At 43.3% G+C, this 17,752-nt stretch overlaps 3 protein-coding genes and 1 long non-coding RNA gene across 5 annotated transcripts in view; 1 reads left to right on the top strand and 3 right to left on the bottom strand.

Annotated features, from left to right (window-relative positions):
* cdk19 (cyclin-dependent kinase 19) overlaps positions 1-2,011 on the bottom strand; it is a 38,608-nt gene extending 36,597 nt beyond the window's left edge. Inside the window, exon 1 of one of the 2 annotated variants that reach the window (XM_046873715.1) lies at positions 1,625-2,011. In XM_046873715.1, coding sequence (XP_046729671.1) covers positions 1,625-1,752 — 128 coding nt within the window. In that variant the 5' untranslated portion in view covers positions 1,753-2,011. The remainder of the gene's footprint in view (positions 1-1,624) is intronic. The other variant, XM_046873716.1, reaches the window with a different exon arrangement.
* A 2,196-nt stretch (positions 2,012-4,207) lies between these two features.
* amd1 (adenosylmethionine decarboxylase 1) lies at positions 4,208-11,668 on the top strand. The gene is made up of 9 exons (XM_046873762.1): positions 4,208-4,573; positions 7,854-7,940; positions 8,376-8,502; positions 8,645-8,747; positions 8,849-8,891; positions 8,973-9,117; positions 9,275-9,367; positions 9,667-9,822; positions 9,956-11,668. Exons 1-9 carry the CDS (start codon positions 4,464-4,466, stop codon positions 10,088-10,090), a joined length of 999 nt encoding a protein of 332 aa, XP_046729718.1. The 5' UTR covers positions 4,208-4,463; the 3' UTR covers positions 10,091-11,668.
* Positions 8,157-10,012, bottom strand: LOC124401468. The gene is made up of 2 exons (XR_006928572.1): positions 9,883-10,012; positions 8,157-8,281 (listed from the first exon to the last, which is right to left on the bottom strand). It is a non-coding gene; the product is annotated as an uncharacterized LOC124401468 (long non-coding RNA).
* A 231-nt stretch (positions 11,669-11,899) lies between the features above and the next one.
* On the bottom strand, positions 11,900-17,307 carry ppil4 (peptidylprolyl isomerase (cyclophilin)-like 4). Its single transcript, XM_046873722.1, has 13 exons — positions 17,169-17,307; positions 16,389-16,456; positions 15,329-15,393; positions 15,004-15,121; positions 14,785-14,927; positions 14,593-14,689; positions 13,778-13,894; positions 13,572-13,696; positions 13,357-13,423; positions 13,110-13,221; positions 12,924-13,020; positions 12,713-12,833; positions 11,900-12,498 (listed from the first exon to the last, which is right to left on the bottom strand). The coding sequence occupies exons 1-13, from the start codon at positions 17,236-17,238 to the stop codon at positions 12,319-12,321; spliced, it is 1,380 nt and encodes a 459-aa protein (XP_046729678.1). The 5' UTR covers positions 17,239-17,307; the 3' UTR covers positions 11,900-12,318.
* Positions 17,308-17,752: the final 445 nt, after the last annotated feature.

The following is a 17,752-nucleotide window of genomic DNA, read 5'->3' as shown; positions in this document are numbered from 1 at the left end:
AACAGTGGTGTTGGTGGTAGTAATAGTGTTTATAGTAATAGTGTTAACAGTAACAGTGGTGTTGGTGGTAGTAATAGTGTTTATAATAACAGTGTTAACAGTAACAGTGGTGTTGGTGGTAGTAAGGTGTTTATAGTAACAGTGTTAACAGTAACAGTGGTGTTGGTGGTAGTAATAGTGTTTATAGTAATAGTGTTAACAGTAGCAGTGGTGTTGGTGGTAGTAATAGTGTTTATAGTAATAGTGTTAACAGTAACAGTGGTGTTGGTGGTAGTAATAGTGTTTATAATAATAGTGTTAACAGTAACAGTGGTGTTGGTGGTAGTAATAGTGTTTATAATAACAGTGTTAACAGTAACAGTGGTGTTGGTGGTAGTAATAGTGTTTATAGTAATAGTGTTAACAGTAGCAGTGGTGTTGGTGGTAGTAATAGTGTTTATAGTAATAGTGTTAACAGTAACACTGGTGTTGGTGGTAGTAATAGTGTTTATAGTAATAGTGTTAACAGTAACAGTGGTGTTGGTGGTAGTAATAGTGTTTATAATAACAGTGTTAACAGTAACAGTGGTGTTGGTGGTAGTAATAGTGTTTATAGTAATAGTGTTAACAGTAACAGTGGTGTTGGTGGTAGTAATAGTGTTTATAATAATAGTGTGAACAGTAGCAGTGGTGTTGGTGGTAGTAATAGTGTTTATAATAATAGTGTTAACTGTAGCAGTGGTGTTGGTGGTAGTAATAGTGTTTATAATAATAGTGTTAACAGTAACAGTGGTGTTGGTGGTAGTAATAGTGTTTATAATAACAGTGTTAACAGTAGCAGTGGTGTTGGTGGTAGTAATAGTGTTTATAGTAATAGTGTTAACAGTAACAGTGGTGTTGGTGGTAGTAATAGTGTTTATAGTAATAGTGTTAACAGTAACAGTGGTGTTGGTGGTAGTAATAGTGTTTATAGTAATAGTGTTAACAGTAACACTGGTGTTGGTGGTAATAGTGTTTATAGTAATAGTGTTAACAGTAACACTGGTGTTGGTGGTAGTAATAGTGTTTATAGTAATAGTGTTAACAGTAACACTGGTGTTGGTGGTAGTAATAGTGTTTATAGTAATAGTGTTAACAGTAACAGTGGTGTTGGTGGTAGTAATAGTGTTTATAGTAATAGTGTTAACAGTAACAGTGGTGTTGGTGGTAGTAATAGTGTTTATAATAATAGTGTTAACAGTAGCAGTGGTGTTGGTGGTAGTAATACTAGTATTTATAGTAATTACATTTTCTTTGATAATTAATTAATAATACTAAAAGAGCGGATGTTAGGAGAGCAGCTCAGAAGCGGCTGCGCGAGCCGTCTGGTCGGTTGTGCTTTGAAGTGGGAGGGGGGCAGGAGCGTGCGGGAGCGCGCGCGCGCGTGTGTATGTATGTATATTATATATATTTATATTTATATATAAATATACGTGTGTCTGAGTGAAAACAGAAACAGTGACAACCTGAGTTCACACAGGCACACATATACGTGTATACAGGCACAAACGCGGTGCACGCGCGGCCACCCGTGTGAGACACGCGCAGTAAACACGCCTGCTCGTTAGCTCGCGCGCGCGCCGTGTGTACATCCGGCCGTCCTTACCCGTCCTTGCGCTTGGCTTTGTAAACGTGCCCGTAGGTTCCGCGACCCACTTTACAGCCTTCATACTCGAACAGATCCTCCACTCTCTCCCTCTCAGCGGCCAGCTTCGTCTTGAAGTCGTAATCCATGTTATTTACATCTATGATATTATTGTCTAACCCATAAACAGTCCCCCAGCGCGCGGTCCGGGGCAGTTATTCATTCTGACAGGCGGTAATTAAATAATACCGGATGGTTGTTGTTGTTGTTGTTGTTGTGGTGGTGGTGGTGGTGGTGGTGGTGTGTTTTGGTTTCTCCCACACCATTTCCTTGTTTGGGATTTTGTGCTCCGCTCCGCTCGACGCTCACTGGCCCGCTGACGCGCGCAAAGCACTCTGGGCAATGGTAGTTTCCTGAGCGCGCGCGTGCACGAGCGGAGCCTCGGCCCGAGACCGCGCTCTTATAGGAGACTACAAATCCGCGCAGTGCTTCGGCCGCGCGCACATTACCCCCCTCTAACCCCACATTACCCCCTCTAACCCCACATTACCCCCTCTAACCCCACATTACCCCTCTAACTCCACATTACCCCTCTAACTCCACATTACCCCCTCTAACTCCACATTACCCCCTAACCTCACATTACCCCCCTAACTCCACATTACCCCTCTAACCCCACATTACCCCTCTAACTCCACATTACCCCCTCTAACTCCACATTACCCCCTAACCTCACATTACCCCCTCTAACTCCACATTACCCCTCTAACCCCACATTACCCCTCTAACCCCACATTACCCCTCTAACTCCACATTACCCCCTCTAACTCCACATTACCCCCTAACCTCACATTACCCCTCTAACTCCACATTACCCCTCTAACCCCACATTACCCCTCTAACTCCACATTACCCCCTCTAACTCCATTACCCCCTCTAACTCCACATTACCCCCTAACCTCACATTACCCCTCTAACTCCACATTACCCCTCTAACCCCACATTACCCCCTCTAACTCCACATTACCCCCTCTAACTCCACATTACCCCTCTAACTCCACATTACCCCCTAACCTCACATTACCCCTCTAACTCCACATTACCCCTCTAACTCCACATTATCCCCCTAACCTCACATTACCCCTCTAACTCCACATTACCCCCTAACCTCACATTACCCCCTCTAACTCCACATTACCCCTCTAACTCCACATTACCCCCTAACCTCACATTACCCCTCTAACTCCACATTACCCCCTCTAACCTCACATTACCCTCTCTAACCCCACATTACCCCTCTAACTCCACATTACCCCTCTAACTCCACATTACCCCCTAACCTCACATTACCCCTCTAACTCCACATTACCCCCTCTAACCTCACATTACCCTCTCTAACCCCACATTACCCCCTCTAACTCACATTACCCCCTCTAACTCCACATTACCCCCTCTAACTCCACATTACCCCCTAACCTCACATTAACCCCTCTAACTCCACATTACCCCTCTAACCTCACATTACCCCTCTAACTCCACATTACCCCCTCTAACTCCACATTACCCCTCTAACCCCACATTACCCCTCTAACTCCACATTACCCCCTCTAACTCCACATTACCTCTAACCCCACATTACCCCCTCTATCCCCACATTACCCCCTCTAACCCCACATTACCCCTCTAACCCCACATTACCCCTCTAACTCCACAGTACCCCTCTAACCCCACATTACCCCCTCTAACCCCACATTACCCCCTATAACCCCACATTACCCCCATACCTCCACATTACCCCCATACCTCCACATTACCCCTCTAACACCAGATTACCCCCTATAACCCCAGTTACCCCTTCTAACCCCACATTACCCCCTATAACCCCACATTACCCCCTATAACCCCAGTTACCCCTTCTAACCCCACATTACCCCCTATAACCCCACATTACCCCTCTAACACCAGATTACACCCTCTAACCCCACATTACCCCCTCTAACTCCACATTACCCCTCTAACTCCACATTACCCCTCTAACCCCACATTACCCCTCTAACTCCACATTACCCCCTCTAACCCCACATTACCCCCTCTAACACCAGATTACCCCTCTAACCCCACATTACCCCTCTAACTCCACATTACCCCTCTAACCCCACATTACCCCTCTAACTCCACATTACCCCCATACCTCCACATTACCCCTCTAACTCCACATTCTCTCTCTCTATCTCTATCTCTCTCACACACATTATCATATTCAGTATTTTGTCATATTTGTAATTACACATTGTTGCACAAATCGATATATTTTTAGTTTGATCAACAACATTTAATTTCTGCACATGAACTGATTATTGATGATTACTGATTATTAAATCCGCACGTGGAGACGGGGCTCTAAGCTCCGCCTCCTGCTGATTACGTAACGCTCTTTGATTGACAGGAAGTTCCTCAGCGGTGATTGGCTGACGTCCTGTCTAACGTGGGCCGCCTTTCTCACTGACCAATCAGATGCAGCGAAGGAAGGGCTCTCGATCGTGATTGGCTGAGACGAAAGCCCGGCGAGCGCGTGCTGAGTATAAAAGCGCGACGCAGCGCGGAAACAGGCGCTTTACACAGTATGGCCGGCGACATTAGCTAGCACTCGCTCACGGTAATTCTCTGTAAAAGGGGAAAGTCGGTGAAAAGACGATTAAAAAAAACACGCACCCGATTAAGAGAAACAACACCAAGACTCAAGGACTTAGTTGCTGTAACATCTTTTAACTTCAGAAGGCAAAAGAAGGACCTCGGAGCTGAATAGAAAATTAAATTATAAAAAAAGAAAAAGATAATAATTCTGTTTGTTTGTGTCACCATGGAGGAGAACGGCGCGCATTTCTTCGAGGGGACCGAGAAGCTGCTGGAGGTTTGGTTCTCCCGGCAGGACGACAGCAAAGGTACCGGGGACCTGCGAAGCATCCCGAGGTCAGTCCAACATGTCTAACGGCCAGTTCCCTCAGGGACGTGTCTCAAATGGAGGAGTAGGGCACTAGGTAGGGTGCACGACCGCAGCCACCTCAACCGACTAGTAGTGCGCATGTGTAGGGAGCAAGGTGCTGTTTGGGCTTTTTCCTTTCTCGTTTTTTTTTTTTTTTTTACTCGCCTATTTTTTTGCGCATTTTTAATTCTTTAATTGGCGCGGTGTTGTACAATAGGAGGTAATTTATTGTTGAATTATTATTATATGGAGTAAAGACAATAAAAATGGCTGTATTAGTGCTCATGGTTGCAGTGTTTGCTCAGGACCTCACACACCCTCCCCCTCTTTACTCATTCATTTTATGGCGTATCTCTTCCTCACGCTCCCCTCTAAGCTTTATCCCGGGTTATAAATGCCTCATGATGGGCTTTTTTTATAATTTGTTCCGTGATAAAATCTCGCGAAATGATGGCGACGGTGTAATTTCTGGGAGTAATAGTGTATATGTAGTGAGAATGCGTGTGCACTTTTTTTCCCCTCGCTCACTGATTCGCCATTATTTTAGAGCCGGAATAAAAACATTTATTTGGTATAATAGTCGATATTTCACTTAAAAAAAAATATACGTGTAATTTATTGTTACATTTATATTAGTTAGTGTGTGAGGGAGCAGCGTTAATGTGGCGCGCGCGTGTCGGCCATTGAAACATGACGTAATGGCGCACGTTTATTTTTTTTCCCCCATGTATATTTATTTATTTTTGTTTATCAAAATATTCTACATCTTGTTTTGTTTTTTTATAATCCGTTAATTGTGAATATAAATAAGTGCAATTTTGTCTTTGGTGTCTCGCGACTCCGCCGAGCACGTGACTCCTTCCCCCTTCTAAGAGCTTCAGAACGCGCACGCGCGGCACACGCGGGTGCACGAGAACGACAACCCCCCCCCGCCCCTTCTCCAGCTGTCACACACGCGCTCGCGATTTACAGCGCACCGCAGTGCAGGCCGAGAGCGCGCACGCACGCGTGCCCGTGGACGGCACTCGTTCACAGCACGTATTTACGTTGGTCTGTGTGTGTGTGTTTATGACGTCATGTCTACAACGACACGCGTCCTAACTAACGGTATGCTGTAGATGCGAGTGGTTCCACGTGCTGACACATATATTGCATGTTATAAATGTTGTATAAATTACGTCATAAATATATGGTTCGTGTTCAGATCCTTAAGGGGTGTCTCAGGGGAAACCCATGTGGTACTAGCACATGTATTTAGGACGTCATAATTCAAAAAATCATGCATCGCAGTTTATGTGGTGAGATCCTGAGGATGACGTGCCCGTATCATAAACATAGGTGGTTCCTATGTTCTATTTATGATGTCATTTCACAGAGAAGTGTCCTAATTAACATGTGTACATATAGCGGGGACCGTGTCCGGGGTTTATGGATCAATCCCTGCTCATGAAGATTTAGTGTTGCCCCTATTCAGATGGGATTAGTTTTCTGAGTGAGTTAGACCCTATCGATCGTACTTCCTGGCGCCGATGGACCCTCTAAGGGAGATTTACCACCGCACGTATCCTGCGGTCTGGGACTCGTGCACGTCTTCTGAAATGACTGACTCATCCACATGAAGCGATACGAAGGTCAAACACCTTTATCTCAAAGCAATCCAGCTCGACTTGTTCAGTATCATTCTACCGTCCCAAAACGATCGTGTCGTCATAGAGGGGGAAAATAAGCATCGCTGCCCAGACGAACAAGTGCAAAAAAAAAAATACTTGTGAAATGTGACGTTTTTCACGTCTGACAAGCACTTTGGAAAGATCAAACGACCCCCAAATAAGCGCCAAAACGCTGGATTGTTGGTGTAACCTGCTGTAATTGTAATGAAAAGTGTATTGCTGTGGTATAAGAGGAATCGAACACACGGGGAGATGCCGCTGAGTGGAAAAGCCGTAAATCGGATTTCTCGAGGCATCACAACCCTGCTGTGCTGCTCGTTTCGGATTTCCCAAAGGTCCGATGTGTTGAAACTCCAGGGTCTCATCCAGAAGTCTGCACACGTAGGACGAGTTCGCGCTCCTCGCGCTTAATTTAGAAAATCCGGACGACGACTCGAATTCCCAGATCTACAGGTCTGTCGGTCGGATGAACTTTATACGGCGATGCAGAAATCACGCCTCCGTTTCTCAGCACTGGAACCCGATAACAGTTCCTCGGGAGGTCTGCGCGAACACAGAGCGGTGTCGGCTTACGGGTTTGGAGGATTAAACCGTCGCCGAAGCGAAGCGACTCGCACACGCTGGCGCGTCGCCAATGGCCAAATAAGTCCGCAAGGGCATCCGATTCAAAAATCTTCACCCTGCTCGCATGCGAGGGAGAGGAACCCAGTCACCTAGCAGAACAACCGTTAAATACCTTAAATACCGCATCCTTTATCTCTAAATCTGATGAAGAATTTCACTGCGTTTCGCCGGAAAACACTGGAGTCGGCAGCACGCTTATTAGTAACGAACCGTGTGAGGTTTCGAGAAGAACCGCAGGAACGTTACTCGTCCTTGTTGCGAGTAAAGTTTCTTCGAATAACCGAATAATGTTTAGGCGTGTTTTAATCACCAAGAGCTGGAATTATGAGACTCGAGAATGTACTTGGTTTGTAATCTAGAAAGGGGTTAAAAAAAAAAAAAGACATGGGCGTCTGAAGAGCTTTGAACGGCGTGTTGTTTAACTCGGGCAGGTTTCACGCTACACTTATTTGAATACGTGCATTTGTGTTCGCACTTGCATTGGATTTACATTGTCCTTCCCAGGTTTAAGCTTTCACACACACACACACACACACACACACACACACACACTCTCTCTCTCACACACTTCTGCTGAAGCCAGCAGCGTAATCCGGCTCAAAATAGTACCGAGGCAGTTGTACAGGAGCAGGTGAGGAGGGGGGTTGAGTTGCAAAAGTCCCAAAATACCCCTCATGGAGTGAGACGCTTCTGAGAATGAACAGTTCAGGTGGTGTGTTTTGTCACATTTAGTAATGACTCATGGATTGAACATTGACTACCCAACCCACACTTCAGATCTTGAACACGCCTGCCTCGCGGTAGCAGGTTAATAAGTAGCCAAGGCGACTTGAGATGTTGCGAAACCCGGCGTAACATTGCGCAATCGGGGTTACGGTGTCGCCGTAGAAACTCGAGATGGCAGAGTTTGGCGGTGTTGGTGTTTTTGTGGTGAATGTTTCTGACACGTGGCCATGTCCTGCTGTGTTTTCAGGTTTGAGTGGGACAAACTTCTGGAGAATGTGCATTGTTTGATCATGAGTGTGACAAAGACTGACAAGCAGGAAGCTTATATACTCAGGTAGGTCTCTGTGTGTTTCACGCTCTGTGTCTCTCACTTCCTGTCTCTTTTGCTCTGTCACTTCCTGTCTCTCTCGCTCTGTCACTTCCTGTCTGTCTCTCGTGCTCTCTTGCACCTCATGTCTCTCTCTGCTTTCATTAGCTGTGGGTCTCTGTCTCGACATTCACACACTCATGATGTGTGCATCCTCCCAGAGAGAAAACAAAGCACTGCTCGTTAAATAATTAAGAGGTTTAATAATAAATGAGGGAAAGAAATCAGTCAAGAAGGTTCGGAGCAAAAAACATTGCTGCTGCTCGCTCTCTCTCTCTCTCTCTCTCTCTCTCTCTCTCTCTCTCTCTCTGTAGTTTTGAGCAGCACTTATTAATGCATTATTACTTCAGAATTTGTACACTGGTGTCCCCTCTACAGTGTAAAGAGTGTGTCTTTCTGCAGCGAGAGTAGCATGTTTGTCTCCAAGAGACGTTTCATTTTGAAGACATGCGGAACCACCCTCTTACTGCAAGCGCTGGTGCCCCTGCTGCAGCTGGCGCGTGACTACTGCGGCTTTGACGCCATCGAGGTGAGTCTGTGGACACACACACACACACACCAGTGTGATATTTTTGCAGATCATTAGTTTTAGATGTTTGTGAACATATTTATAATCCACTAACGAACCTTACAAGAAAAAAGAATTCTGATCACTTTTTTTTCTTTTTTAGAATTTCTTCTACTCTCGTAAGAACTTTATGAAGCCCGCCCATCAGGAGTTCCCCCACCGCAACTTTGAGGAGGAAGTTGGGTTTCTCAGCCAGATCTTCCCAAGTACGCTTCACCACCTTCTCATTCCTCTTTATTTTAATTATCAGAACCACGGACAGGGGCGGGAACTGAATTGTCTTGGGTGTGTGTGTTTGTTTCTGCAGACGGAGCAGCGTACTGTATGGGACGTCTGAACTCTGACTGCTGGTACGTGTTGGGGGGGGGAAAAAAAGGAAGTTTTTTTTGCCATTTTAACAAGCACAGACTTTAAATCCTGATGTTCCTCAGGTACTTGTTTACTCTGGAGCTGCCAGAGTACTGGGAGAACAAGCAGGCAGACCAGACGCTGGAGGTTCTGATGAGCGATCTCGACCCAGCTGTGATGGACCAGTTCTACATGAAAGACGGTGTTTCCGCTAATGATGTCACTCGTGTATGTCCTGGTGGATTTTAGGTTTTTTTTTTGTGATGGATAGAGCTTTCAAATCTACTACTAGGTTCTGGAGATGGAGCTCTGTGTTTTGAAAGTGTGTTTTTTTTTTTTTTTTTTTTTCGCTTTAAATACAAGTGTTTCTCTTTTTGCTCCACAGATGAGTGGAATTCGTGACCTGATTCCAGGTTCTGTGATCGACGCCACAATGTTCAACCCTTGTGGATACTCCATGAATGGAATGAAAACGGATGTACGTAGCAGGTTCTTTCCTCGCCAGCTTCGAGTCGCTGCTAATCTGTGTTTCGGTTAATGCATGCAAACGACCGAATTCGTAATTTTTGATTCACTATGCATTTTAATTTATAACAATAATGAGCCTGAATGTTTATACTGCCGCAGAGTGGACATTAGCCATAATGATCAGCTGAAGGGAAATCCCCAGGAGGCAGTGTTATCACTGTATCGTAACCGCTAACGTTTACAGACTTTCTTTAATTTCATGAAAACGTGAGCGGATTTCTAGCGTCTGTCTTGACGTTTCCCCCCCAGGGAACTTACTGGACAATTCACATCACCCCTGAGCCAGAGTTCTCGTACGTTAGTTTCGAAACCAACCTCTCCCAGACGTCCTACGACGACCTCATCCGGAAAGTCGTGGACATCTTCAAGCCAGGGAAGTTCGTGACTACGTTGTTTGTTAATCAGGTAAGCGCCATATAAGGAAGGAATGTTGTACTTGTTTTTGCATCATGTTCCCTGATGAACCTCTCTCTCTCTCTCTCTCTCTCTCTCTCTCTCTCTCTCTCTCTCTCTCTCTCTCTCTCTCTCTCTCTCTCAGAGCTCAAAGTGTCGCAGCGTGTTCTCGTCTGCGCAGAAACTCGACGGCTACAGGCGCCTGGATCGCCAGCTGGCCCACTTCAACGACTACAACTTCGTCTTTACCAGTTACACTAAGAAGCCGCAGCAGAGTTGAAGATGAGGAGAAAACGCAAAAAGAAAGCAGCCGGAGCCCCGGGGCTCCTCTCCTGCGTTCGTCCCTGTAGCCGCATCGCGGGTTTGTCCCGTAAACGTCCTCGTACCCGATCCGTAGATATGTTGCATGAAAGCTCTCGTCTTGTCCGTGTAGATATTTTAGCTCACTCTTGCTGTGATTTCGAAGCGCATGTAGAGTTGAGGAGCCTCCCCTTCCTCCATGTGTCCCCCCTCATCCTCCACAGACAGGGTTTTCGCGCCCACTGAGCAGGGACCCTGGCACGCTCAGACCCGTCTCGTCCAGCAGCACCGCCGATTTCCTCCATCATCATCATAATAATAATCATAATAATAATAATAATAGGAAACCTGCCAAATGTAGCACTAGAAGTTTCTAAATATATAATCGAATTAAATATTGACTCCCCGAGACACTCGATGCCTTTTAAACCAAGTGCACAACCAAAAGCGAATATAAATTGCACTTTAACACGGAGCACCAAAGCATCTTGTTTAAGCACTAATTATATAAATATATAAAAATGCACCTCATATTTCACTTAAATGGAAAAGTTCAGTGACTGTACAGTAGCGGATTCACCCAAGGGCTTTTGTTTTCGTCCCATTGTTCATTACCACTCCCGCACGGTGCCCCTTCCTCCTGAACAATACGTGTCCCTGGAAAGCGCGGTACGCGGTACACCCACGGATCTGAGCGTGTCGGGGTCCCGCCCGATCATTCCACACTGAACAGTTGCATCAACTGCTGGTTTTTACTTTTTTTTTTTTTTTTTAAATATATTATGAATTCATTCTATTCTGCACATGTGCAGTTTAGTGCCCCAGTGTCTCCCCCTGCAGGCTGAAAGTGCACTTTTTTTATTTTTTTGGACTTTCTATAAAATGAAAGACGTTTCCCAGGGTGTGTTTAGAGAAAATTATATATTATATAATATATATATTTTGCACACATTTGAAGACAAGCCCCCAAATCGGTGCTTCGGCAAAAGCCTCTCCAGCCAGAGAGCGCGATTCTCGTCCTGCTGCCGAAACGGGCATCAAGGCATCTTCTCAAAACAGCTCCGTTTCTTATTAGCACTCATTATAAGGGGAAAGTGTTTAACACTGTGCTGGGTTTTGAGCTGTACTTCTCTTCTTGAAAAAAAAAGTTTGATCATGTGATTATCTGGAACTCTTAAATAATCCTCTGATCCTTTAACCAGGAGAGAGTTTCCAAACCAAAATGTCCCATATGGACTTTTTTTTTTTTTTTTTTTTTTTTTTTTTAAAAAAACACCCGCAGGGCATTGCCTTTTTTCTTTAAAGAGTTTTTGTACGGTTTTTCTATTACCTTGTGTGGACCAATTGCACCCCCCCCCCCTCCCCCTCCCAAACAGATTAGGTGACTGGATGAATCAGATTAGGTTTAAAAGGTTTTCACGTGCCCCTGCTCTGGATGTTGAGGGGGAAAGGGAAGCATAGCTGTTCTGATTCTCTTGCTATTTCCTTTGATCAAGATGTGCTAAATATCTGTACTATGAGCTTAATGCGTTAAATACAAATAAATAAATGTCAGCCACTTGCTGTGTGTGTGGGTTTTTTTTTTTTTTTTTGGGTGGAAATACAGGGTCTATGTACATACGTTATATAATGTGCCAAAAGTATTGGGACACGAGGACATCTTTCGCATGCTGTAGCAGATCTTCATAAAGCAGGAAAAATTTCCTATCTAAACCAGGGACTAAATATGAACTGTTCAGAAATCAAACCTTTCTCCATATAGTGATTGAGTCAACATCTGGCAACAATATTGATTCATACAGTGTTTAATTTGTGCACAATTAACAGTTTCACACATCTCCCAAACACACCAATTGAACAGTGGGGTGTTTTAACAGGCATTTAATTCTCAGTACCTCTCATGAGAGTAAAGAACATGTATTTTTAATTCTGACCTACAGATGGCAGTAGTGGGTTAATGACACAAATCCTATTTAACATTTAAAGTTTATGAACAATTTTTTTAGTATTAAATAGTAAATTGGATTTATACCAAAAAAAAAATGCGCCACCCCTCTGGGTGCACGGCGTTTATTTAGATGTGTGTTGACGTTTAATAAATTCCATTTAGTAACAAAAAGTCAAACACAAGAGTTGGTCTGTGATGGTGATTAGACATGCCTATACGTCTACATCCCATAATTCCGAGCGTTTTTTTTTTTTTTTCTTTCAGCGATGTCGGCTGTGCTCTTTATCCTTCGACCTCTTCGGACTGCGATCACGTTTGTGGCTTTTCTGCTTGTGTTTACCATGTTTATGGTGACTGTCCCTGTATCTGTCCTTTTCCCGGTCTCTGGAGCGCGAGCGGGATCGTTTTCCTTTCTGCTCACTCCGACTCTGCTCAACATCCTAAAACAACAGTATTAAAAAGAAAAGAAAAAAAAAAACGATTATTTCCGAACTCGCAGCAGTCAAATATAAGACTTGAACATTAAGAATGAAATTTGAGCCTCACATCAGCAAAAATACACAACCGAACCAAGTATGGGGTGAAACTTGTGGTACAATCTGAGGGATATTCGCACCGATAACACAACCCTGATTGGTCCTCTCTTACACGTACCTTCGACGACTTCGTCCTCCGGTCGTCTTCGTCCGATCGCCTCCTCTTCTCCTGCTGCGCCCTGTCGCTCCTCTGCCCGGCGTCCTGCTCGTCGTCGTCCAGAAGGAGATCGTAACGAGAGCTTTTCGGGACCTCGTTAAGCAAAAAGGTCTTAGATCCTTATTGAGAGAGGGAAAAAAAACGCCAGAATTCGGAAGGACATAAAGGATACTCTTGCTTGGGTTTGATTTTGTCTTTCAGAGCCAGTTTGGATTTGTTGTCCTGGTCTTTCTCGTAGGCCTTGAAATCTTCTTTGGTGTACTTCCCACCTATGAGTGCGTCAAAATAAAATAAATAAATAAGTCATTGTTCCACCCGTATCCTGAACATTGAGACTCCAGCGTTGGAAAAAACACACCTTTCCCCTTCCATTTGATCTTGGACACCGACTGGCTGAAGTCCACGTGGATGCGTCGGTCATCGATCAGCACGTTGTCCATCTTGAAGTAGGCTTTCTCGCAGTCCTCCACCTGAAAAACGTGCGCCAGAAAACGTAAAAATACAGAAAAACGTTTCTGGGTTGAAATGTGGTACCGTTTCAACGCTCCGTTTTTAAAACGGCGTCGTGCGGTTCCTAGTCGACGATAAACAGACCGGACACTGACCTTCTCAAACTCTATGAACGCGTAGCACAGAGACTCGCCCGTCTTCCAGTCCCTGATGATCTCACAGCTGGGCACAGAAACACATCGATCAGTAAATATTGCGTTTCCGCTCTGACCCATTAGAGAAAGAAAGCAGAATACAAATAATTCCCTCTTTCATTATTAAGCCCTGATAGGGAATCGAGTTTAGCGATAATGGAAGTGCCCTCTCGCACCACTGGATTTGGCCGAAGCGAGAGAAGATGATCTCCAGGTCCTCATCTGTGGTGACAGGGTTCAGCTTGCACACAAACAGCACGTTCTCCGGGGGTTTGATGTCTGCTTCAGGAAGATCACCCACCTGGAACAAACACAGAAAGAATAAAAGAAAGTGAGTGAGTGAGAGAGAGAGGGAGAGGGAGAGAGAGAACGAGAGACTCACCATCTCCAGCAGGATGGCTTGTGTCTTTGCTTCTTTCTCTTTTATCAGCTCATCCAGCTCTTCTGCATTCTTCCCTTCAGCATCATCTATCGATTCATCAGCTCCTATACGGCCGCTCTGTGAGACACACACACACACACTTCTGTGTCACATCCCATAATGCTGTTGTGATATCTAACAGTTTTTTTTTCCATTTAAGATGCGAGTCCACATCACCCTCTTTATATGAATTATCGTCTGAACTGATGGAAACGTGGATTTCAATCTCAACACGCTTCTGTTTCAGGGCCACAAAAGAAAAGGTTTATAGCCACAAATCTATCAAACGTAAATTAATCAGTTGGTGAGAAAGTGAGTCCGTCACCAGGTCACCCAGTGATTCAGTCACCGAGTCAGTCATCAGATCACCCAGTGATTCAGTCACCGAGTCAGTCATCAGATCACCCAGTGATTCAGTCACCGAGTCAGTCATCAGATCACCCAGTGATTCAGTTAGTTAGTCAGTCACTGAGTCAGTCATCAGATCACCCAGTGATTCAGTTAGTTAGTCAGTCACTGAGTCAGTCATCAGATCACCCAGTGATTCAGTCACTGAGTCAGTCATCAGATCACCCAGTGATTCAGTCACTGAGTCAGTCATCAGGTCACCCAGTGATTCAGTTAGTGAGTCAGTCATCAGGTCACCCAGTGGTCGGCTTTTTAAAGACAATGTGAGATTTTGGCTAAATAATGGAACACTTAATAAAATCCACTAGATTTCCTTTTATTACATTAAATAAAATTGTAAAAAGTGTTGGTGTCACGTTAAGACTCACATCCAGCTGTTCTTTAGTGGGCTCGGGGGATCGGTCTGGCACCGGCAGGCCCGGCGGATCATCAAACGGGTCTTCCAGGATGACCGTGTGATTTATTCTGCAGGAACAGGGTCACACAGGTCAGACGTGACGGCAACATACCAGCAATGCTCCAAAGGACTTTTCTTTTGAACTAGCTACAGCTCGTCTCACCTGATGTCCTGGTAAGGAATGAAGTCCTTGTCGACGAACGCCTCGTTGATTTTGGCCAAGACCTCCATGCCCTCGGTGACCTCCCCGAACACGGTGTGAGCGCCGTCCAGGTAGTCCAGGTTCTCTCCGGTAGTGATCAGGAACTGGGGAGCATGCACGTCTTAATCTCACGAATAGAGCCCATACGAGACGAGAACGTATCAAGGATGTGAGATAAACCTGGGAGCCGTGCTGTTCGTTGCCATTGTTCACCATGGACACGGTGCCTTTCTTCTTGTGCTTGATCCGGGGTGCTTTCTCTGCATCGAAGAAGCGGGCCTGATCACCATACAGCTTGCTGATAAAACACACACACACACACACACACACACACACACACACACACACACACACACAGCAGGATCATATTAATGCTCTTATTCTTATACTATATCACACAAGGATCTAAAGAAATGATTTACGTAAGGAGTCTCCAGTGTAAAAAATATATATTAAAGACAAAATTAAATCAAATCATCATCAATGTGCGGTGTTCAGAACAGACCAGAACACGGATTCTCCTCCGCGGCCAGTGCCTGTAGGGTCACCAGTCTGGAAGATAAAATCTCTCTGAATGGGGAAATAAATAAAAATAAATAATTACAAAAGAATCAATCACTACCACGGTTACATCGCTCTGTAACAATACATTTTAACAAACAAACCGGACATTTACTGTGCTTTTATATTCAGAGAAACTTCATTTACTGCAATACAAACATTTTTGTTTATGAACACTAGGGGGCGATATGACCAAAATAACGCATCATGATATTTATCAGCAATCCATTTTACAGGTTCGATAAATTTTCAGGCAAACCATAGTGTTGCATAAATATATATATATATAAATAAAGAAATCAAATGTCTATGAAAAAATTTTTGTTTTTTTTTAATTCTGAGTTTATAAAATTTTTTTTAAACCTGCGATATATCAGATAAGAATACATCACGCAGCACAATGCGTGATACATAGTCATATTAAAGGCCACAATAAATGTCCGGTTTGCTGGCGTGATCAGTTTGATGTCTATCTATGGTGAATTTCACCGATCTTGTAATTGCCACTAACTCAACCACTGGTTTTTAAAACATATACTGGATTAAAAAAATAATAACACAATGTAAAAAAGTACCACAAAAAAAAAAAAAAACCTACTGAATCGTGAAACTGTGCTAAATTAAATACAATTAATTATATTATTAATTAATATTGGGTAAAATAAAGGGCATGCATTCAAACATATATAAAACATAAAAAAATAATAATGATTAAATTATATCAAAAAATAAATAAATAAATAAACAAAATGTAGTGTCAGTGATTCGCCTCTAGAGGCCACTCCCATAATGTATAATGCAACCCGGAAAAACTATCGGGATGGATTTTTTGCCCATAGTTCCAACGATCGACTATTGGCCCAAAAATACAAGAGAAAATTCATTATAACATTATAGACTCGATTCGCAATACGGAATACAACGATGGAAAAAACGCCATCCTTTCTCACATCCCTTCATGAAAGCATTTTGTTCATGTTGATGGCCGGATGGACTGTTCTTACCTGGACATTGTGAACAAGGCAGTAGTTGTAGTACTTGATTTTACACAGCTTCAGGAAATTCAAGCAGGCTGCCAAAAGACATATAAATACAATTCTTACTACTTTTTTATTAAATATTCATATCCTTATAAAATACACATTTCATGTCATGCATAGTTATGCAGGATGCCCTTCAAAAAGGGTTGCATATAGTTGGAATATTAATAAAAGCCTACGTAAATATTTGTTCTTCGTTTTAATTATTTAATTATTATTTAATTATTGTTTAATATATATTTCTCTTTAGATCAATCGATTGCTCTTTATTACAACTGATAAATACTAGTATCTCTCCTTCGTGATAAATTCGAGCTAAATTGTTCTGTAAATATGCACATTTGCTCAAATGATCTTTCAGACAGCTCTTTTTTTATTTGGTATGCAAATGAGTCCAGCAACGAGGTATGAATATGCAAATGAAACTATGACGTCGCCCGTGGACTTGCAGAGACCCTCTTAGTGGGTCTTAAACGTTCCCCTTAAAAGTGCTGCTTTACCGTGAGACAGAAATAAAAGCCGATATTTATACAAACACGACGGTTGAACTCAATAACAGGTTCAATGTTATTATATTATTATTATATAACTAGAATACGGAAACCTTAAGATTATGCTAGCTGACTAGCAACAACAAGCGGGTGCGTGTGTTTTTTTATTAACATTAATTAAAGCACCTCCTTTATATAGATAATAAATATCCAAATTGACGTTTAACACCGGATATTTTAAGTAAAAACGTACCTTTAGGTCGTTCCTCGGTGTATAAATCCACTACAATGTCGCCTAATGTGGTTTCTAGCAACACCGCCATTCTGGTTCAAAATTGGTTCACCGGAATGCGCATGCGCGCCCAAAGCGCGTTTCCGACAGTGGAATCGCGTGTGCGCATGCTCCAGTGGTTTGCGAGTTTTCATTATTGTCTGAAGTGATCTGGATGCGTCCAGACAGGATTATAAAACAACATATAACTCTGTAATATTCACATCCTGCATTAGATTTATATTTAGCGCTTTTATTACATTTCAAATACAAATAAACAGAACTCATTACAGCACTACACTTAGTACTAGAGTCATAGTGTTAGATCTCTCAGTAAGGGGAAATAAATAAAAATAAATAATTACAAAAGAATCAATCATCACCACGGTTACATCGCTCTGTAACAATACATTCTAACAAACAAACCGGACATTTACTGTGCTTTTATATTCAGAGAAACTTCATTTACTGCGATACGAACATTTTTGTTTATGAACACTAGGGGGCGATATGACCAAAATAACGCATCATGATATTTATATGCAATCCAATTTACAGGTTCGATA

Source organism: Silurus meridionalis, chromosome 18 (genome assembly GCF_014805685.1).
Source record: "Silurus meridionalis isolate SWU-2019-XX chromosome 18, ASM1480568v1, whole genome shotgun sequence".
In the NCBI taxonomy this organism is placed as follows: Eukaryota; Metazoa; Chordata; class Actinopteri; order Siluriformes; family Siluridae; genus Silurus; species Silurus meridionalis.
The sequence above is the reverse complement of the archived record's forward strand: the minus strand, read 5'-3'. Positions and strand labels throughout refer to the sequence as shown.

Coding starts and splice junctions, on each gene's coding strand:
- ppil4 (XM_046873722.1), bottom strand. CDS start 17,238: ATGGCGGTGTTGCTAGAAACCACATTAGGCGACATTGTAGTGGATTTA. Junction 14,690..14,784: donor ATTCCTTACCAGGACATCAG/GTGAGACGAGCT, acceptor CTGTTCCTGCAG/AATAAATCACACGGTCATCC. Junction 12,499..12,712: donor GGAGGACGAAGTCGTCGAAG/GTACGTGTAAGA, acceptor CTGTTGTTTTAG/GATGTTGAGCAGAGTCGGAG.
- amd1 (XM_046873762.1), top strand. CDS start 4,464: ATGGAGGAGAACGGCGCGCATTTCTTCGAGGGGACCGAGAAGCTGCTG. Junction 8,503..8,644: donor GCGGCTTTGACGCCATCGAG/GTGAGTCTGTGG, acceptor TTTCTTTTTTAG/AATTTCTTCTACTCTCGTAA. Junction 9,823..9,955: donor CTACGTTGTTTGTTAATCAG/GTAAGCGCCATA, acceptor TCTCTCTCTCAG/AGCTCAAAGTGTCGCAGCGT.